The 23,589-nt window shown below is 44.1% G+C and overlaps 1 protein-coding gene across 1 annotated transcript in view; it reads right to left on the reverse strand.

The window, feature by feature from the left end:
• Positions 1-23,589, reverse strand: part of THSD7A (thrombospondin type 1 domain containing 7A) — a 982,498-nt gene that overhangs the window by 31,435 nt on the left and 927,474 nt on the right. The window contains exons 24-27 of the mRNA XM_085630781.1: positions 18,597-18,770; positions 12,893-12,988; positions 6,312-6,394; positions 5,626-5,839 (exon numbers count right to left, since the gene is read on the reverse strand). Coding sequence (XP_085486907.1) covers positions 5,626-5,839; positions 6,312-6,394; positions 12,893-12,988; positions 18,597-18,770 — 567 coding nt within the window. The remainder of the gene's footprint in view (positions 1-5,625; positions 5,840-6,311; positions 6,395-12,892; positions 12,989-18,596; positions 18,771-23,589) is intronic.

The raw sequence follows: 23,589 nt of genomic DNA on the forward strand, positions 1-23,589 counted from the left end.
ATATATGTTGGTAAGTGCAGATTTACTGTTCTTAACTCCACACCCGCGTAACGTGAAAAAATATATTAACAAAGCATGTATGAGGAATTAAATATAGTATCCTACATAGACTTACCTTGCCCCTATTTTGGTCATCAATATTTTTTCTAGTATATTTTGTTGTTAGCGCAAGAGTACAAACTTGAAATGTCAGTATCATATATTTAGAGAAGCACTCAAGTGTACTCTACATTGGGAAACTGGCAATTAGTTAAGTATCCCAAGATGAATGGATGTGAGTCTACATGTGATGCTATAACATAGCAGGTGTATTTGTAAAGCGCACGATTACCCATAGGTGTCCTGGTGCTGAATAACAGATGTTTATTGTTACCCAACTCAATGGTACTCATTTTATCGACCTCAGATGGATGAAAGGCTGAGTGGACCGGCCGGGATTTGAACCTGTGACCATGAGGTCGAACACAGGCCCCTGCAGGGGCTGCTTTGGTCCACTGAGCCACCAAACCCCGCACTGGATTGTTGCCTACATGGACTCTTTTTCAGATATGGTGGAAGAAACAATTGGGAATTCCATCCCAGTACAGAAGTGAAATGAATGAACCTCTAACAGAAAAAGAGAAGGGAAAGTAAGAAGTACTAAAGAAGGTAATTAGGGACCTGCACAGCAAGGAAGCATAATTCTTTAACAATCAAACTGCAAAGACATGGGGAAAGGGAGAAAAAAGACAAGACAGTGGGAGAGCATGGATGGTGAAAGAGACATGAACAGGAAGATGAATGTGCATGAGAATATGAACACAAAATAACTCCCGTTTCTGGACACCAAAAATTGTGCTTAATCATGAAAAGCAAAATGTAATCAAGTTGTATGCATTGAAAAAGGCTTCACCCATGCCTAGTTTAATTCTTTTCAGGGCTTTTTTCTTTGACTGAATTGGAAAGTACTATTTTTGAGTGCCAAATACACAGCATTCTGAATCATAACCATGAGAAATCCAAGTCTGGAGAGTCCTAGAAAGGGAGAAATGGGCTGTAGTTGTAATTACTGTGGTATTTAATCAGTAGTATATTAAGACCTCTGTGCTACATATCCCCAAACTGGGGACCTTTTAAGCACTTGACTCTCAGGATAGCGAGACAGAGCTGTCCAAGGCTTGCTAAGGGGAAGTGCTGTGGGCTAGTTTGACTTAGAACTCGGAAATGAAGCAAACAACACTTTAAAAATCAATCGTGTAGACAGTGGTCAATCTCATAAAAAGGAGAAGTACTTTATCATACACATCCTACAAAATATGATGCACTAATTAACAAATATTCACATAATGGCAGGAGAGAATACCTGTGACTACACCTTCTGATGGACCTCAGAACTTGCACACTCTAAAGAAAGGTCACACAAGCAAACCCCCTCTCCCACCAAATGTACCTGGATACCATGCCCTAGAACACCTCTACTGCTCTGTACAATAGCAAGAAACCCACAGCCTAATTTACAAGAAAGTGCCGCAGTGCTGCACCGCAAGCCCTTTGGCTGCACCACGCTGCAGCACTTTCAAAGCACAGGGATGTGACATATTTCAAATAATATGCTGCATTCCTGTGCTCTCTCCTGCGCTGGAGCACAATGGGCTGCAAGGATGCCTGCATTACGGGGATGATTGTTTATGTGCAGGAAGGGTTCCCTTTCTGCACATAAACAATCTGAAATGGCGTTTTTCAACTTCTGTGTGTGCTGCATTAGCACACGTAGAACTTGCAAAACGTAATTTTTTTAATGATTGTTTATGTGCGAGAAGGGGCACCTTCCTGCACATAAACAATCACTGGAGGTGATTTCCTCGCTCTATGGATGCTGCAGAATGCAGCACGCATAGAAAGAGGAAAAAACGATGAGAAATGAATACGTTTCTCCTCGTTGCCCCTCCCTTCACCTCCCGTTGGGCGGCGTAGCATTAAGACGCATTTCCAGGTTCATGATTCCTCGTAAATCTGGAAATGATTCAGGTTCCATGGGTGTTGCCCTTTTCATGCAAAGTGCTGCATGTAAATGGGCCATATTTACAAGGTCAGGAAAAGCCAAGCAGGGTGGCTTTTCCTGTCCGTGTAACTATGGGCTAGTGAAATGCGCCACCGGTGCGTCAGAAAAAGTGACGCGCCAGTGGCGTAAGGGGCTTGTAAATAAGCCCCACAATATCCTGTATTTGGCTAGCACAACATTAGTGGTGCATTAATAAAACGTCAGGACTACTGGCTTTGTTAGCCAGTAATAGTTAAATGCAAGGCAAGGTGTGCCTGTGTACAGTGTGTGAGACCATGTGGGAGTCCAAGCCCAGGCAGCCAAAATGGCTTTCTGCTCAGCCGACATAATCCTACTTGGTCTGACAGGGGAACCAGATGCTGTTCTTCCTTCAGCTTGCCTGCACAAGCATGGATGGTGAAAGCTGGCTGTTTTCTGTCTTCCGACTGCTGCATGGGAGAGCAGTATGGTCTGGTTTCACAACCCATGTATACCACAGACCAATTCTGGCATACTCCCCAGGCCCGGAGATACCACAATGTGACCCATACCTGGGGTCACAAGTCACTGTAGAGCATAGATTACCCACACACAGAATTGGGTTAAGGAAACCTCACAAGGATAGCAAGCTTTTGCTAGCATGACCCATGGGGGGATAACTAATAAAACACCAAATGAGGTAGGGTGGTTCTAGGACAATAGACAGCACACAAAATGAGTAGCCACAAAGCTATTGATTTCTACAGCCCTGCTGGGCCAAAACAGGTGAGGTATGCTGTCTTTCAATCCTGGTGGTTCTAGGACAAAAGACAGCACACGAAATGAGTAGCCACAAAGCTATTGATTTCTACAGCCCTGCTGGGCCAAAACAGATGAGGATTGAAAGACAGCACACCTGGCGTCATTCTCCCAGCACAAGGTGAGCTAGTTGAGTGCCTCCTGACCTATACATTTTTAGAAATTACTTTGATCGAGTTTATTTTTTATTGATCTTTCTTCACTTTGGAGCCTGCATTCCTGCTTCATACGGTCCTCATTGAACTGTGGACTGGGTTCTCAAAGAGGCAGCACCGGGCAAGTCTCAAGGACACCTATACGGATTGCCTGCACTCCCCAGATACCACAGCTTCTGGGCCACTTGCAGTGTGTCCTACAGCAGTCTTGGGTACTCCTTTCTAGGGCACCTCCAGCCAGAACTGTTCCACAAAGGGGAATTTTCTTGCCTCAGTTTGTCAAGCAAGGCCACCCTGTTCTATCCCCAAGAGTTTGTAGGAAGGCCAGTGACACTGCCCTGGAAGCACAAGCCTGGAGTTATCACCAGGCAAGTGTTCATCAGTGAGCTGGTTCATCCTTCTTTCTCTGTAGTTCCCCCGTATCTCAATGTTTCTCACTTGTGCATAATTTTGATTGTTCTAGTACATGGACATCCCTGCCTAATTCAGAGGTGCCACATTGCATCTCTACCCCCTTGCACAACACATTGGGAAATTTAAAAGATGGACACATTAGATAGTTTACTGCAAGAGCTCTTCTTGGGGCTAAATACTACCCAAAACTGACAGTGCAAATGTGGTTAGCTTTCTTCAAGACTTCAAAAGGCTCACCTGGTGTTATTGTTTCCACAAGTCCACCCGTTTCTCTATTGTCTCTGCAGAAAGGGCGTGCTCAGGCTTGTCAATGAAATGTCAGTTAATCAGCCTGGGAACCCCTTCCCGTTTGTGAGTGGCTTACCACCCTTTTGAAAGGAGTGCTAAACTGCGAGTGTTTTGCGACCGCAAATGCAGTCACAAAACAATCATACAGTGCATTCAGACTCGCTATTAGGAAGGGAAGCACTTGGCAAGCCCCTTCCTAATAGCGAGTCGAAAACCATATTTTGCGAGTCACTAATAGGTTAGTGACTGACAAAATGTGTTTTTTACATGGGGCTGACCAATTTTATGGTCGCAAACTGGCTGAATTCCCGTTTGCGACTGCAAAGGAACGGTCGTACATCTGCCTCAGATGTGCATAAGGAACTTCTCCTATTTTTTCTATATTAGCTACGAGAAATGCCCATGACTTGTTTTTTCAGAACAGACCAGCTAGGCGAAGGTGTAACAGTTAATGCTGAGACTGAGTCTAGACTGATCTTTAAGTCATTAGCAACAGCTGCTGGAAATTACGCCCAGGGATTATTTACAGACTTATAAACCTTAAGAAGGGCCTTCTTTAAAGTTCCTGTGTCGGCAGTATCTAATGAGTAGTAATATTTCATATGTGATGCCTTGAACTCTAGCTCTTGCTTAGTAAATCGCAGTGACTGCCTTGTATGTTTTGGAAGAGTACAAATTTGCCTGTAGGCATTGCACTGTATCTTGTCTAGGGCTGTTGATAGCTTCCCAGGGTAAGTTTGATGACCATAGGAAACCGTAGGCAATAGCTTGGCACACACAACTCGAACTATTCCCTCAGCCGATGTGCTATGCAAGTGTTTGTTTAATTTGCAGAGAGCAAATGCGACTGCAGCCGCTCTTTTCATAAGATACTCAAAGATGTACACTATGCTTGTGGTTTTCAGAGACCCATACTCTCAGGTAGTTGTAGTTTGATGAATTCTTCTTCTTCATTTCTTTTAACCTCCATTGCTGATATGACTTGCTGAAAATCATACCCTTAGTCTTTCCAGTGTTACCAGTGAGCTTATTACAAATGTTAAATGCATTTAGCATGTCCAGTGCTCTCTACATTCCATTTATGGTGTGGCCAAAACAATAAGATCCTCTGCATAATAAAGTTCAGGGAGTCTAAAAGACCCGATCGTTGGTGAGATTGTTTTGGCCTTTTATATGACCTGCACCAAGTCTTCTGTGTATAGGTTAAAGAGAATAAGTGTAACATGCTCCCCTGTTTCAGGTGTAACTCTGTTTCCATTGGCAGGCCTAATGCAGACCCATGTGTTGGAATAAAGAGATGCAGATAAGACTGCAATGCCTTTGTAGTGGAGTACATGTAAAGAGTGAAACCTCATACAGTTTCAATTGTGATCAAGGATCATGAGTATGATTGCTCTTCCTCAATACCTCTTTCTTGCCCCAATCGCTCTTTAAAGTTGATGCCTGCTAGGTAAAACAATTCAGAAGTTCTGCTCCTGCCCTTAGGTTGATTTACTAAACCCAGGACTAGTTCAAGAGCTAGAAGAGAGACGGAGTTTCTAGATCTTATCTATAGGGTTATTTCGACTAGTCCCTGCGCGGAATAAGTATGCTTCAAAGAGATGTGATCTGATAAGCTGCAATGGTCCTAGGCTTAGATGGAATTTCTAAACATTAAGAACCATGTACCCAGTTGGTTGAGTGCTGAAAAGCAAGTCCTTTAGACCTGTGAGTCAGGAATCTAAGGGTCTTATGAATTTAAAATGATTTAACTGTCATGGAAGAATTCTCACCCGTCATGTGGGGTGCTGTGAAGGACAAAGCGTGTTACAGTGGGAAGCCCCTCACCCTTTCTGACAAGAGTACAGAAAGCTTTTTACCAATTTTGTTTATGAATTTTATTATTGTAATAACTTTAATCCTTCCCCAAAATTAGCATATGTCTACAAAATGGCAATATTTGGAATTCACCTGATCCAAAAGGCTGCAAAAACCACGTCCTTCCTCCTCTTCCTGACTGGCTGCTGGACGGCTCTGTTGGGTTGATTGCCCGGCTTGTTTTCACATCTCCTTTCTTGTTGTCACTGGTTGGGATTACCACAACAGGAATGACAGTGCACTGGGTGAGTGAGCCATCGGATGACATTACCTCAGTGTAACCATCTTCACAACCACACGTTCCACCCTGCATAAAGAAAAATACACAAAGAGTGTTTGTGGCTGGTGAGTGGTGAGCTTCCTAAATGAGAAAACAGAAGGCAACACTATTCATGGATGAAAGAGACAATTACTCTGATGAGTGGTTGCCTGAAGGGCAACCCTGACTGAGTTTTATTATATAACAGCAAACACAAAATATAGTGACATTAAATAGCAGTGAAGAGCATACTGTTAGCGGGAGGCTAATTAAAAAAGTAGGAAAACAGCAAGAGCATAAAGAAATCCAGAACAAACATTTTAAAATATGCAAAACTGTTTGCAAATTATAATTCAAGTTAAGTGGGTTGGTGTGAAATCCAAATATCTAGTTTATATTCCTCTATCTTCTGGCAATACTTTTCTTTTTTATTCTAGCAGTACTTTTGAAAGTAGGGGAGTCAGTGTTCTGGAACAGGAGTAATGGGTTACACTAGTATTGCAATTGTAGTGGTACATACCTCTGTACAGTACGAGTGGGGCTGGGTGCACTTTGGGCTACAGGACCGGTCCGCGTCGGGCTGTTTCAGCACTAAACAACCTCCTGTTGGACATACAATTGCATCATGAGCATGGCAGTTCAGCCACAATAGTTACTTTTGCAACGATAAGTCTGGGGTAACAGTTTGATTGTATGTATATTTTGCGTGTTTTGTTGACCCTAAACTAGACAGCATGGGAACACTTTCAGTATACAGAACAATAATACAGATTTAAAAGGGTGCTCATAGGGGATTCGATTACTGAGCCTTTTTAATTTCATCCTCGGCCTTGATATTAAAGATTCATGCATGCACTCCATTTTTCCCTCCAGCAACAGAATCAAATTCAGCCACATCACAGAACTCATCTGGACTGATCATGCCATCGTTCACTTCACCTTCTCTGACGCCTTTCCACCGACCCCTGACTCATCAGCATCCTCAAGGCCTCGTTCTGCAGAGCAACCTTCCCGGACAAATGGAAACATGAAGAGGTCAGACCCCTCCTAAAGAAACCCTCTGCTGACCCAAGCGATCTCAAATTTTACAGACTGATCTCCCTGCTCCCCTACCCAGCCAAAGTACTTCAAGAAAGCCATCAACTAACAATTCGCTGAACACCTAGAACAAAACCACCTTCTCAACGCCTCACAATCAGGATTCCATGCCAACCACAGCACTAAGACTGCGCTGTTTGCTGCCACAGAAAACATCAGAACTCTCCTTGACCAAAGAGAAAAGGTGGCCTGATCCTCATGGACCTCTCTGCTGCATTCCACATCATCTCCCACCACACTTTCATCGACAGACTCCACAACATCGGCATACAGCAAAACGCCCCAGGTGGATTGCCTCTTTTCTTACAGGATGCACACAGAACATCCTACTGACCTCCTTCACCTCTGCACCCAAAGACATCATATGTGGTGTACCCCAAGGATCATTCATCAGTCCCACCTTGTTCAATGTCTAAATGACCCCCCTCGCTGCTGTCATCAGATCCCACGGACTCAAAATAGTCTCCTACGCAGATGACACTCAACCAAACCTCTCACTCACAGAGGGCTCCTCCTGCGCCAAAACCAACTTCAGAAATGCCATGAACAACATAGCCAAATAGATGAAAGACCACTGCCTTAGACTCAACTCTGACAATATGTAAGTACTGATCTTTGGAAAGAACACTTCCATATGGGACCACAGCTGGTGGCCAGCAGAACTCAGACCCACACCAACAGACCATGCATGCAACCTAGGCAACATCCTCGATAGCCAACTGACCAAAAAAGCGACAAGTCAACACAGACGCCTCCTCCTGCTTCCACACCCTTCACATTCCTTGCAGAATATTCAGATGGATCCCAATCAGTACCAGAAAGACCGTCAAGCAGGCTCTCATCACCAGCCGCTTCGACTGTGGCAATGCTCTCTGAGCTGGAATTTTCTGCAGCTCTTCAGACGACTCCAGACCATAGAGAACAATGCAGCCAGACTCATCCTGGACCTCCCCAAATGGACCCACATAACCCCCCACCTCAGAAACCTCCACTGGCTCTCCATCCAGAAGAGATGCCAGTTTAAGATCCTCATGTACGCGTACAAAGTTATACATGATCAAAATCAACAATTCCATCTACCCGCAAGACACCTACACACCTCCTCTCTCTCGCTTGCACACACACCCTGCATCCATCACAACCACTGCGGGGGGCCAATCCCTCTCCTACATCGCTCCCAAGACCTGGAAGAACCTATCCTTCCACCTCTGAATAGCACCCTCCCTGGAAGACTTCAAAAAGAAACCCAAGACCTGGCTGTTCAATGGAGACATGGCACCCTCAGCGCCCAGATACCCCTTGGAGGTGACAGTGCTGTACTATATAAATGCTGATTGATTGATTGATGCAATTATTTTAATCCATATTTTATTGTTTTCAGAAAATGAAACACACAGCAAGGTTTTCTATGTTTGGAACATCTTTATTGTACAGCTATGTTTTGCGGAAAATCTTTTTGAAACTCCAAGGTACTATTCCATATGGGCATTTTAAACTCACAAATAGAAAAAATGTGGGCAAACAAGGTTCAAAGCTACAAAAAGGCCTGAAAAGTGTACATAATTCACTATATATTAATTTAAACTAGTTTAACAAGATTTCATCTAAAGGATTATTTTATCATGTTTCATCCTGCCCACTACAAAAGGCAGCTTGTTTCTATTTGAAAGCCCATTTGGATTTACTAATATTTCAGAACCAACATGAATCACTAAAAATGAAACTGAGGGGCATATTTATGAGAGGTTTGCATCATGCTTGCACACCGTAACGTTCTACGTGTGTGACACAAGCCTCTAAGTCATATTTTTGAAGCTATGCAAAGGCACTTTGTGCGGCTTTGAATAGCTTCAAAAATATGGAGGAATTCAATGCAGCGCCAATCGCTGTGCTGCATTACTCTGTGCAGAGGAGATGTGGGCATTGCGTTTTTGATTTGCCAAACCTGGTAAACCTGGGAATGTGCAAAAAACATATGCATCCCCAGGGGAGGCATAATGAGGAATAATATGTTTATTTCTTCCTCTTTCTATGTGTGCTGCATTGTGCAGCACACATAGAATGAGGAAAAAGCCTCTCAGGATTGCTTTTGTGCAGGAAGGTACCCATTCTTGCTTAAGAAAAACACTGTCTACAACACAGGCACCCTTGAACTATGCTGTAAAGGTGCCTGCGTTGGTGCTAGGCTGCCAAAATGTCACCAGCACAAGGGGAAATGACAGGAATGCACCATATCAGATAAATACAACATATCTCTGCCTTTTCCCTGTGAAGCAGGGTAGCACAGCAAGGTGACTTGCTGCGCTGCCCTGCTCCACTAATATCATAAATATGCCCCCATATGTTCCACAAGGGCACTTTCTGCTACCTCTCAATGAGCAATTGGTAACTGGGAAGAGTGTTTCTCCATCTGTTTGGAAGACCATTTGCTTTCAGAAGTACTACTAGGCCAGTTCTCTGCCCTGGTCGACAGTGGTATTATGGCTTGCATCCCTTGGAAAGCCCTGCTGCTTGAGGCTGTGAGCAAGCAAGGGATGATTTTTTTGGAGTCACTCAGGTTTTCACCAGTCTAATATACATAGTGAACTATTGGTCTTGGCTCTGTGCATCTCATGTGACTCTGTGTGACTGTTGTAGTTGTTGAGAAATGGGCGAAAGGAAAGTTCAGGATAAAGCCCAGGGTACTTCTCTTTCCTAGGAAAAGTCCACCGGTGCTATCTGCTTCGATGCGTTGAACAGGATACTCACGGAATGTCATGAAATTGTACAAACAGCGGCTACTCCCCTCTTCCCTCTATCCATCAACCCTAATAACTCTGATAACTCTGATACCCCTCTTTGGGTGCCACTAGAGCTTTCCACCTGCCATGAAGGCCCCCAAACAAACCCCACTGATGTGTAAAAAAAACGAAAGAGTAATGGGAAAGGTTTAGGATGTAGGAACCCAGAACCTGAACCATCAGTGTGCTGCAGTGAACAGGTAGTCCAAGTTGAATGGCACAATAGATACACAGTGCTCTCAGGGGAGGTTAATGGAGTGGAGGGGCGAGCACACATTAGATAGATTAAATGATAGAAGTAACAAAAGTCCCTTTCGGTTGTAGAGCCTAAAGGATACTATTGAGTCTCTTAGGTATGAGGTTGCATCTCTAAGAAAGATTGCTGGCTTGGAGGGGAGGGTGAGCAAAAGCACTAGTTAGTGATCAAGAGGGCAACCCTCTCACTCACCCTGGTTTATCAAGGATGCATGATTGCGACACAGCTTCTGCCATTACTCACCAGCCCCACTGTGCGCCCACCCAGTATTACAGCGAGCTTTTTGCAACCGCTCAGGAGGCCGATGTGGTTATAGTGGCTATAATAGCAAGCCAGTTGCATCGAGGCATATCCCAGGATACAGGGGCAGGAAGAGAGCCAGACAGGGAGAGGAGGTACTTGATGAGGGGTGCTCCCGATCATCTGCAAGAGGGGTAGCTAAGGATGGCGTTTACATTAGAACTTGTGCTCAGAGAGAAGAAGTGGTAATTTATCCCATGGAGGTGCCAAAATTCCCTAGTGACAGACAAGAGGACCCTGATTTGCTCCAGAATTAGGTAACTTATTGGTTTAGGGAACCACAGCAGTGTTACTCCATCAGAAAAGAAGACATAAAACAAGCTGAAAGGATAATCCTACCAGGGATGCCAAATAATGTAGTGAAAGAAAGTTTTCTTTAATAGGGCTATGGTAGATGGCCTGATGGCAATTGATTCTCATACCATCCCTCTTACTAATACCTCTATTACCATCAAATATACACTTGCTTTAGATATGGGCCCGGGTCAAATGTTTCTGTTAATCACCAGATTGCTCTGGTCCCAACCACTGAAGGTCTTAAAGGGGAGGGAGACAGTGACGTTATTTATGAGGAGGAAAGGGGTGCAATCCCGAAGTATAGGCTTGACTATATCTCCTCTGTTGTACCTCACCAGCAGTTAGAGTCCTGGTCTGGAATGTCACAGGGATCGCCAAAATGCTAGTCAAACCAGAATGGAGCATTTTTGTGGATACCCATGATGTGATTCAGGGCCAGACTGGCCATGGTGGGCACCTGGCATTTTCCTGGTGGGCCGCCAGGGTGGGGGCCGGTTTTAGGCCCCGAGGGTGCTGTTTTTGTTACCGGGGGCCGGCAATATCAGCCTCAGCCAAATCTGCTCCCTGCTCCTCATGGGAACAATCCCAAGACTGCCAGGCAAGGCGAATACAAGCAACCCTCGAATGAATCAGTGAGGTATTGCTTGGATGCTATGGCACAGCGAGTAAGAGATCCTTGTCTAGACACAATCATATGCTTGGTCACTTAGGGTGTTACATGAAACAGAATTGGTGATGCTGTAAATGCTTGCAAATAGTTTAATCTACTGGCAAGCACTCTGGGCACACTTTTCTTACGCTCCCTTTCATTAGTGTTTTTCTCTTGGATTTCTGGTTCTATTCTGTTTTTACCGCTTCCACTTTAACTTCTATGTATTTCGATAAGGTTCTCACATTCTGTAACCCCTCTTCCTTATGGATTTCTCCTGTCTGTGTTCCTGACCCTCCTGTTTTTTATATAAGGTTCCTCATCCTTCAGCAATTTCATTGCTCTCTTCAAAAATATTGCTATGGTGATGACATACTAATCCTAGGTCATTTTTGCCCCCAGGTTTACAAATATACTCACAGTTTTCTATCTCACAAACCACAGATGTGGCCTAGATAAAGTTTGGCTTCTCGTATCGGATTCCCTCTCAAAAAGACAATATCTTCTATTCGTATCTGCACTGAATAATTCCACCCCGATGTCTTCTTCAAAGACTCATAAGGTTTGGCTTCTGTTATAACAATTGCATCATTTTAACAATAAAATATATTCTATTACATTATTTTAGATCAATGTAACATGAAAAATAATATTTTCTTCTCTTGTGTTTTCTTATAGAAAACATCTACTTCGACCTCAGTTGCTCTCTTGACAAAGTTATTGCTGTTTACTTTATGTTGGCATTTCTGCTTATGATCCTCTTGTATCTCAATCTATTTATCTCTCAGCTCACCCTACTCTATACAGCCTTTCACAACCTTTTCAGAACTAGCCTTAACTAACTCATTTGCTATGGCTCCTGGGTTCCTATTTTAAATTTCAGAACATATGCAATGGATTTAGGTATGGCAATTATCTCATCCTGTGATATTTATCACACCTTTCAGCCCTGATATCTGAGCATCGTTATCTTTCTCTTGCTTTTTCTTCCCTTCTTTAATATTTCAAATCTATTTTAAATATCATAAAAGGCCATGTTTCCTAATGTTGTACATCCTGTTTGTAAGACATGTAAAGAACTTCAGATGTTAATAAATTAAACAACACATAAGAACGAGTGTTACTGTGTGAACAGATATTATGCGCCTTCTTTATTGAAAAATCAGTCTATATTCCTTTAACTCAACCTTGTGAGATGAGAGGCCCTACTCGCCTCTTGCACTCATATCAGTATTACCTCTACTGAGTATCTTTGGCAGAGCTACTGGCTATAGACTTCATAATTTTCAGCTTCTCATAAGGAGTCTGCTTGATGCCTACTCAAGTCCAATCAGAGCACCTATGACCTCATAAAGGTCAGATAATATCTTACCCATGAGACATACATCAGCTGTAAATAACCGCTGTTCAGTGTGCAATCAGGTATACCTCATGTCAGGCAAAGTCAGCAAAAACCAGGGACCTTAACTCACCTTCACTAGTGAATTATATTATTTGGCCCACCACTAACTTTGCCTCACCCAGATTGTCTTGGGACAACGATAATAATATATGAATGCTAGCAGTTGTTAGCTCATCATATAAAATGACACTCACATATTCAGAATATTTGTGATGTGTATGATATTTGGTTTATTTTAGACAACCAAAGAACCAAAAATAACATTTATTAAATATCTTATCACTTACTTTGAAAAAGTTAGAAAAAAAGAAAATATTACCTGTAACATTTACACCATCTGACCGTTGGCACCATACAGTTCTCGAGGCTCCTCTCCAGGGACTGGATTGCCACTTATATTCAAAACAATTCCCCTCTGTTCACAACAAAAAGATGAAAAGGTTTTTCAGGTGACACCATTGAAAATATTATAGTGTATGAATTTAGCAGGGCGTTAGCATTTTCAATCGTAATTTATTGCACTGTATCGAAAATCAAAAATGATTTGGGAATTTTGGGTATCCTAATAATGAGATTTGGGTATTTAATAAGAGTTAAAAAACTAGACTACAGTTTCACCTTCACTAAAATGTGTTGACAGCGAAGGAGGCAATGTTGCTATTCTACTGGAGTGCTTACAATTAGCTAGGTAGCAATTCCTAGTGGAGCTAAAGCGCAGATTTACAAGCCCCTTGCTCCACTTTTACGTCATTTTTCCCATGTTAAAAATGACGCGAAAGTGACGCAAGGGCCTTGTAAATTTGCCCCAAAGTCTTTAATGGTGTCTTGTGAATCACACTCTTGAATATTGCTTACTAAATATGTTATTGTGGTAGTCACCACTGTGTAGTTATAGTCAGGTCAGAGTTTCCATACAAAATGCATTTATGTTTAGCTAATGCTGGCATTGGATGAATTTTCACAAAACTTTCCAAAATATAAGTCCAAATAGAGCAACTCATTTCTAGAAGTCCATGGGTGTTAAGACAATGGACTGTCCCAAAATGTAATTTTCCTATGCTAATTCCATTGGGACATGTTAGGAAGCGATACAAAAAATGGCTGAACAGAATTACACAGAGGGGCCGATTCCGATTTTGGCCAGAAGGGCTCCGAACGATGGTCGGAGCCCTTCCGACCGAATCGGAACGTGTCGGCCGGATTCCTTTCCGACCGAGCCATTCCGATGGGCTCGGTCAGAAAGGAATCCGACTCAGATTTCCGGATGGCTGACGACAGGCTCGGAGAGCCTGTCTGCCATCCGGAAATCCCTCAGTACTCCCCCGGCTGCCTCTTTACGACCGAGGGAGTACGATGGCAGTTTTTCACTGCCTTTTCGTGCCGTTTTTTCTGGCACAAAAAGGCATTTGGAAACTGTCTATGGGGGCCCCCAGTAGGGCCCCCATGGGTGCGAGGCTGCCTAATGAGGCCTGGGGGCACCTATGGTACCCCTCTGTGGATCCCTGCACCCGGTGGCAGGCACCTTGGGGTGCCGGCCACAGGGTGCAGGGATGAATTGCACCCCTGCTTTTCACAATGCAAGCATGCATTCCGCTCGGAATGCATACTTGCATTGTGAATTATACGAGTGCAACCGAACCCTGTTCGGTCGCATCGTACTTGCAGGGCTGTAACCCATGACAGCAGGTCGGTCGGTTACGGCTCCTGACCAATGTCGGACGGACCTGAGTCCCTCCGAAATCAAAATCGGCCCCTAAATGTGGCAGAAAGTTTGTACTTTACTCAGAAAGTATGCTTTTTATTATTTGGTATAAACCGTTCAGTGATTTTCAAGAAATTCACATTTAAAATAGGGTTCAGCGTGATCATAAAGTGGTTAAGATTTTAGTGCTATCAGGATGTTTCCTACCGCAGGACTGTAAATTAAAAAATAAGGGTCTTTGCAGCCAACCCCTCACAGCGCAGGGCCAATGTCAGGGGAGGTTAGCCTCTTTTGGGGGTTGACTGCAGGGCCTTGTTGCAGGTTAGGCCCAGCAGCCAACCCCATGCAACACATGGCGAAAGGTACTAAACTGGGGAGATTTGGAAAAGATGCACAAGGGGCAAATAGGGTGCAGGGCCTGGCGAGAGGGTAGGGCCTACAGTCGACCCACTGCTGTGCACGTCCAAAAGTTGTGCTCAGCTTGGTAGTTGGGTGAATATGTCTGGTGCATACATTTTTTTATTTTTTATTTTTGGTCCGCGGGTACCACCCAGAAGTGCAAGGGGATAAGAGTATCAATACCCTGCTCCCTTATATTTTTTTTTTAATTGTCAGGATACAAGGATTGTGTCTCCTTGTTCTGTAATGGTGACTGCAACATTTCTGTCCCAGTTGCCGCCAGCCAGTCACATCGTACCGGTCCTGAGGAACTGAGATGACCGACAGAAAAAAGCTCTCTCGGACAATCAGATCACTCTATATTTCTCATTTATGCCACCTAACTATTGAGTCACTTCAACTTTTGGAATTTTCTGTGAATTTCTGTATTTTTTGATCATACTATAAATAAAAGTTGTTGGACCTGACCAATGTTTATGGCTAACGTTTGGCCAGGCTCTGTGCCCAAACCTCTGCAGGTGCCAGTCCCTGCTGCACAATTCCTTGTGCAGCAGGAGCAGGCCTCAGGGCCCGACCTTGTGGCCACCCTCCATAAGCAAAAGGATGTGGCCTTACGGCTAGAGCGGTCAACCTGAAATCTGGGCAAGGACTCTCAACATCCTGTGATTCTGGGCAAATCACTTAATCTCCCTGTGCCTGAAAAAATGATTGTGTCCTTGTGTAATGTAACTGGTGCCCATGTAAAGTGCTCTGATACCCGATATCGTTGGGTCTAGTTTGCGCTATATAAAACTCTAAGAATTTTTGTTTCTTAAAACCACTCCACATACTGCAGTCCTGGCCTCCAGACATAATGCCCTAGAACACAATGCATTTATAAAAACAAGGCGGACAGGACAACTGCCATGTTACTGATGGCATAACTTGTCCACCAATGTCTTAATCAGATCCTATAACTCAAACTGCACAGGAAAAGCAAAACATGTGCAGAGTTTAAATGTTGAACCTGTAGCAGAAATATATTCTGTATTGAGCAGTTGGGCCTTATTCATGCTAGATTTTCTCAATAAGCACTGACCTCGTAATTGCACTCATTTTCATTCGATGCGCCTTTGTACATACGGGGTGGTAGATTTTGGGTGGAAACTACCACCTTATTATGGATTTATAAATGGTGATAGGGGGTAAATCTGTACTAGTGGGAGCACCTTCCCTTCATTGTCACAGAGCGGCTTGGCAGGTGGCTGGGTTGATGGGGCACTTCCCTTTCGAATTCTGTCCCTTTCTATAATGACTCTGTCACACAGAAGAAATGTGAATGCATACACCACTCACATTCACATCAGCTTTGGACTGGAGTAAATGTGAGTGAGGTATACAGAAGGCAAGAGAAGGCATTTTGAAAACCTGTCATGGGGTGGATGTATTTCTGGGTATCTTTTTCTCTCTTGGGAAAGAGGCTCAAGCAAAGAAACCCTCAATGTCACCCCTCCCACAGGCATTCACATTATGCTCCTCTGTATATGAGAAGTACCATGAACGAGTGAGTATACAAATGCAAAAAGTGCTTGCATGGGCATTTACAATCCCCATACACCCTGTTGGAGAGGAATTATTGTTAAGTAATCCATCACCACCTGTGTTTCACTTCCCTGTGGATGAACTTGATGCCGGCATGGGCAGGCAGTCCTTTTCCGCAGTAATTAGACCTCTTGTATGAACCCTTATTTCCGGTGGCTATGCTGAAATCCGTACATGTACTGACCTCCCACATGGACCAGTACTGGACAACCAAAGCTTCAAGAAGCCCAACTCAGAAATAGAAGGCAATGATGTATTCAGAAGCGTACAGTGCGGAAAGTTTAATATCATTAATTTAGGTATTCGAAAGAAACAGAAATAGGTTGGTTGAGCACTTTGCAGAAAACAATATTGCTATGTGACCATTTCAAACATAGGATGTTCACAACAGAGCTGTGTTTGTGTGCTCTGGTTGATGCTAAATTACAGGCGCTAAGATACTGCTGCTTAGCGGAGGTGGAAACGCATCCAGGGGCATATCAGCAAGCAGGCGATAAAAAATGATCACCGCTTTTCCGTCCGTTTTCGGACGAAAAGCGGCGATAATTTTATCGCCTTATCAGCAAGGTCACGCTATCGCATGTAACCTTGCCTTATCGCCATTTCCCTTAAGGCCCATCTTTGCATCTCTAATGAGATGCAAAGTGGGCATACCTACCCAGGACGACATTTCTCCTATTATCAAGCCTCACGCAAAGCAGCATAGCGACAAGAAAAGTAGCGATAACCTCTGTTATCGCTACTTTCCTTACGTCTGCTTTGAAACTGACTTAGCCGTGATATCCTATGGAAGGTGGATATCATGGCTAAGTATGTGAGGCCCTATCAGCAAGCTATCACCAAAAGTTGTGTGATTATCGCTGGATTTCCAGCGATAATCACACATTTGGCAGCTTGCGCTCTGAATTTTATCGCTTTGGAGATAAGCGTTGCTAATAGCACGCTATCTCCGCGATAAAATTCAGAGTTGGCCGGCGATAATTATCCTCACGCTAAGAGCGCTGAGCGATAATTATCGCCGGCCCTTGCTGATATGCCCCCCAGTTGGTTGAGCAAACATTTGGCACGTTTTGCAAATGTCTTTGTAAGATGGACTGATGAGTAAAACTTGTAGCTTTCATGAATATTTGTCAAGCAATGTGTGCACCCTGCATACAAAATAATTGTGAGTTAAAACACGGTTCCAGAATGCTTACGAGAGAAGTCTAAGCAAGGTAGAAAAAATACTCATGAGTTACCGGTGCATGACCCAGTTTCAGAACACTAGTGACAAAATGCTCACCAAGCTATAGACTAGCCAACCCAGTGCTTGTAAGTTACTGGCACTAACTAACCCTTGTTACAAAAACATGGAGTACATAGGGTTAGAATAATTGTGAAACTGCACAAACTATGGATTGTCAAATAATAAGGAAGTCCTGGAGACTACTCCCACATAATAAAAATGGGAACCTCCATCGAGGTCAGACTCCTAAGGGAGCAATTTGGCAGCTCTGAGCATGATAATAATTTCTATGGAATTATAGTTGATGTTTGAATCTTAACTTTCTCCTTACCGATCGTAGAGAATAGGGATGCATCTTTTTTAGACACCGGGGGTTTAAGATACAACAAAATATTACGTATAGGCTGTTCTGACAAACAATTAAAAGCCTGCTGTCCCAAATAAGCTAAAACTACAATTGAGGTGCACAATTCTATTCTTCCATCATTCTTTAGGTTCAGAAGCAATTTATTTAAAAAGTATAATTTTGGTCAGTGGATAAAATTCATAGGATTTAACAATAGTATAGTCTGTCAAGCACATGTGATGATTTTCAGGGGCTATGTTGCCTAACCTGCACAATACACAATGTCTATGGGAGCAGGAACATTTTAGATTCAAATAGAAGGTCCTTCAATTTCATACCATCATTTTTACATGAACCTTTTTGACAATATGCTACGTTTTTGTGCAGCAAATAAATAAAACTATGTGCTTCCTACTAAAACATCTACCTACTTGTCGTTATTATAATTAGTTTTCATGTATTCCATACATAGCTCTGAAATACTTGTATATCTGTCATCAGAGTCCTTTGATCCAAAACTCACTGCCCGGGAGGTGCTTCTATTTGTGCACCGCTGTGTGTGAGTGCACACCTGTGCATGGGGGCCTGTGTTTATAGATCATGTACTCTGAGAAGCAACAGATCTTGGTCCAAAACGATTACTTATGGTAGATTAAGACTTCTCTTCAACATATGGACAGCCCGTATTTGCTTCAAGAAAAAGGGGTAATATTTACGAAGCAAGGGCGCATCTATTTGTAGAGATGTATGGTTCACAGCACCGCACTCACCTATGCACGGCCGAGTTTCCACAGCCTGCTCTGGGCACTGATGTTGATTTGCAAGTTCTTGAATGATAACAGGCCGTGATCTCACTTGCACTCCCCCAAAACCAAGGTCTTCCCCAGAAGCACAGATCAGCTGGCATCTGCTCCATTCAGACCACTCCTTCAGGTAACAATCACCTGTTGGGAAAGACAGACACAACATGAAGCAACCGGTCATAAGTGCTGATCTGAACTGTTATCATTGCCCTAAAGACTGTATTCGTGACATAGAGGGCTACAGAGTCCATTCTTCTTTTAAGAATTCCTGCCTTGATGGATTGTAGCTAAATGTGTGTTTTAGACTTTTGATGCCAACAATACATTACTCATGTTGGATAAAGTCAAGCCCTAGCTTTTCTGAATGCTGGTGCAGGCATTAGTTCCGAGAGAAATGGTCCATAGAGTCACCCTTTTCACACTTCTAGTTTATGTGTTATTTAAACAAGCATGTTAATTTTAAGACACGATGAAGGATTGAGTCCAGTACAAAATCTGAGATCTTGAGTTGTCCTCATATACAATCATTTTAGGAAGGAGCCTTACGTCTTTTTCAATAAATACCCTTCAGAAACACACTGGGTTGAAAACACATGGTGTAAAACATGTTATCTGTTGGGTGTGGTTCAGGAAGGTCATTAGTAACGTCTCCACTGCATGTGTTTTTATTTTGTCTAGTCTTGTGCCTTATTTGTTTTTACCATGTTTTTGACTGTCCATATATTATACCTGATAGCCTTAGGGTGGTCATCTCCCAACTTTTTGCCTGCCTCCCTCCATTTTTCTGACCTCGTTTTTGCTGGCTTTAGGACTCTGTGCACTTGACTACTGCTAATCAGTGCTAAAGTGCATGTGCTCTATCTCCTAAACATGGTAACATTGCCTTAACCCAACTTGGCCTATTTAATTTACTTATAAGTCCCTAGTAAAGTGCACTACATGTACCCAGGGCCTGTAAATTAAATGACACTAGTAGATCTGCAGCAATCAGTGCGCCACCCACTTAAGTAGCTCTTTAACCATGGCTCAGGCCTGCCATTGCAGGGCCTGTATGTACAGTTTACAGTGCCACATCGACCTGGCAAGATAAACCTCTTGCCAGGCCTAAACCATTCCTATTTATACATATATTTCACCACTAAGGTAGGCCCTGTATGACCGAAAAGCAGGGTGCAAGGTATTTAGAAAGGCAGGACATGTACTTTTACGTTTTACATGTCTTGGCAGTGAAAATGTAGTTTTTCACTACTGCAAGGCCTATCTCTTCAATAGGATAATATTGGGATTATCGAATTAAATCTTTGAAGAATAATTTCCAATTGTGAAGTGTTAGACCTGGCATCATTGGCATGAGTCTCTCCTCCATTTTTTTCTGTTTGCCTCCTCTGTTTACGATGTTTTTGCTGGATTATTGCTTTGGGCACTGTGCCACTGCTGATCAGTGCCACAGTGCAAGTGCTCCCTATGCTAAATTGTTACGTTGATTGGTGTTACCATGATTGGCTTGGTTGACTTACTGTTCAGACCCTAGTCTAGTGCACTGCGCGTGCCAAGGGCGTGTAAGTTAACTGCTGCTGGTGGGCTTGCAGCACTGGTTGTGCCACCCACAGAAGCAGCGTGCAAAATGTGTCTCAGGCCTGCCACCGCGGCGCCTGCGTGCAGTCCCTGACTGCCATGTCAACTTGGTAAGGAAACCTACTTGCCAGTCTCTAAACCTTCACTTTGCCACCTTTCAGACACCTCTATGGTAGGCCCTAGGGCAGGGTGCATTGTTGGTAAAAGGTAGGTCATGCCCTGATGTGTGTGGCATGACCTAATAGTGAATTACAGCCATTTTCGTTTTTCACTATTGAAGGGCTACCTGCCTCCAATAGGCCAGACTGGGCAGACTGATTATTAACTCCATTATAATCTATCTGACTCAGGGAGCATGGTAGCAAGTCGAGTTTAGTATCCCTGAACTCAGAATTTAATAACACACCCTTTGGGATGGATGGTTTTTAAATTCTATGTTTGAAAATAGCACTTTTAGAAAGTGGCTATTTTCTTGTCCAACTATCTACCGGTCTCTGCTGGTTTGGTGTGTGTGTCAGGGGCTGAGTGGCTCCAGAGGTCTGAGTGAGTCAGTGTGGGGTGAATGGGGCGTTTACACGTAGAGTGAGGGAAGAGTAGCCTGCCCTGCCTGACACAATACTGGCCCCGCCTCCTGCTGGGCGACTGATAGCCCTGCTCCTACCAGTGACAATACTGGCTCCGCCTCCTGCTGGGCGGCTGAGGACTCTGCCCTGCCCAGTGAATAGGCCAGGTGCCTCTGCCTGGCAACACCCACAACAAACCTGAGATGGTGGGAATCGCCCTGCTTGGACAAAGGGAACAAAGGGAAAAAGGGGTATAAGAGAAGGACCCCTGAACCAAGAACTCAGATCACTTCTGACAAGGAAACCTGTACCAAGGACAAGAAGCCTGCTGATCTAAGGACTTGCCTCCCCTTTCTGCCAGAGTGCTGTTTTGCTGTGGAGGAACCTGAAAGCTGCTTCTTTATTTTTGCCAAGGAACAAGGAGAGAGGAACTTGGTGTGTACTCTCTGAACACTTGCTAGGAAATCTCCAAGGACTGGAAGAGTGCCAGTCTCCTGCTGAAGTCACAGGGCCAAAGGACTTCACCATTTGCTGAATTGCTGGAAAGTGTTGTTTCCAGTACACAAGGGGAAATCTGCAGTCTCGACGCCGCCGACGCCGCCGAATCCAGCTCGACATCGTGAGTAACGGCTCCAGTGTCCCGAGCCTTCGACGCCGGACGCCGGGCCCGATCGACGCCAGCAGCAACGCCAGTGAGCAGTGGGTATCGGCCCCGGCTCCAAGTGACCCCGTCTCGACGCCGGTATCGACGCCAGTGAGGAGTGAGTATCGGCTCTACCTCCAAGCGACCCCGTCCCGACGCCGCTGCTGATCGCATCGACTCGACGCCCTTCTCGACGCCGTGAGCGCTGCTCCGGCCCGACATCCCTCGACGCCGCTGCGGATTGACCCGACTCCGAGGCACGATCGACGCCGACCTCGACGCCGACATCTCGACGCCGTGGATCATCGTTTTCTTCGTTTCTCAAGGTACTGTACTTGTGGGGTCTGTTGCAACTCCAGGCTCGACGCAGCGCTCCTCGCGGTCGACGCCGAACCTTGGGAATCTTGTAGACTCGACGTCGTGTGACTCCTGTGGGGGTTACATTGTTGCCAAAGAACTGTGCTCAGAAGAATACTTTGCTAAAGAACTATTTGCCAAGAAGAAACCTTACTTGAACTATTATTTTTCCTTCCAAAGAGTATTTATTAAGACTGTGGTATATTTTTGTCGTTATTTGGTCTTGTGCTAAGCCTTATATAAAAATACTATTTTTATAATAACTTCTGTGTCGTGTCCCTCTGTAGTGTATTCACTTTATTACTGTATGTGGTCATAAATGCTTAACACACTGCCTCTGAGATAAGCCTGTCTGCTCTGCCAAGCTACCAAGGGGGTAGCAGGGGTTATCTGAGTGTGTAATCCCCTTGCCCTGACTAGAGTTGGTTGGTCCCTATTTGTCAGAAGTGTATACCTCTGCCAACTAGAGACCGCCGGTTCTAACATTGGTGGCAGCGGTGGGATTTGAACTTTGCATTTATGACTCATGTGCAGTGATTAGTGTACGCTACATAGTGAAAGCAGACCATAACGCAGCCACAGTCTGTTTGGTAGGATATTCTATTTTTGTTCTCCGCTTTCCTGGAGCTTATTTTCTTAAACACTGCCAGTTTTGACCATGGAGAATGCCGGAGCTACTACACCTGTGGAGAATGTTGTGGGGGAATTCGATAAGGAGAAGATAGATTCCTACACGCTAAAAGATCTAAAAGGATTTTGCAAGCAGTTTAAAGTTCCTACCACAGGTGTCTCAAAGAAAGAGGGCTTCCTCAAAGCGCTGAAGGCCTGGTTAGAGGCCAGAAATCCCTCTGATCCGGTGGTGGTACCGGAAGAGGAAGAAGAAGAGGAAGAGGAAGAGCCCACAGGTGGGCCAGTGTCATCTCCAGGCAGTAGTGCGTCCTCTAGGAGCCTTTCCCCCGAAGAATTAGAAGACAGGGAGAAAGAGAGGGGGTACAAGTTAGAAATGGCAAAACTTAAATTAGGAGGGCAGTTGGAATTAGAGAATGCAAGAAGCAAGAGAGAAGCTGAAATGGAGAGCAAAAGATTAGATTTTGAGAGAGAGAAATTAGCGTTTGAACGTGAGAAGATGGTGAGGGAGATGGAGCTTAAAACTAAGAGTTTAGAGTTGAATCCCTCTGGTGGCAGCACTCCATCCGTGCCTGCAGAAAGTAGGTTTTATTTTCCTAAGGATGTGATCAAAGATTACAGTAAGAATGAAGATATTAGCCAATGGTTTAAAGCATATGAGTTAGCATTGTTGGCCCACCGGGTCCCTGAGAAGGATTGGGGAACGGGGTTGTGGAGCCGCTTTACAAACGAGGGGAGAGATACCTTGTTGAGCCTTCCTGCTGAGGATAGGATGTCTTATACTCATATGAAAGATGCTTTAATGCTGAGATATGGCTTAACTCCAGAAAAGTACAGACAAACCTTTAGAGAATGTAAGAAGTTGCCTGGTACTACGTGGGTTGAATATGTGTCTTTTTTCTGCAGAACCATGGATGGTTGGATAAAGGGTAGCAAGGTTGATAGTTATGATGCTCTTTATGATTTGTTTGCTTGGGAGCACTTGTCTAATAACTGTTTTCCAGAGCTACGCCAGCACCTTGTTGACAGCAAGCTATCTAACCCTAGAAAACTTGCTGAGGAGGCGGACCGCTGGGTCAGTACCAGGGTCCACAAGGGTCCAGTGGGAGACTCAGCCAAAGGTGGGCAGGGTCCCCAGCAGAAGAGTGGGGGGGACAGGGGTAAACAGAGGGAGTTTCAGAAAGGGCCCCAAAGT

The sequence above is a fragment of the Triturus cristatus genome, chromosome 10, assembly GCF_964204655.1.
Source record: "Triturus cristatus chromosome 10, aTriCri1.1, whole genome shotgun sequence".
Taxonomy (NCBI): Eukaryota; Metazoa; Chordata; class Amphibia; order Caudata; family Salamandridae; genus Triturus; species Triturus cristatus.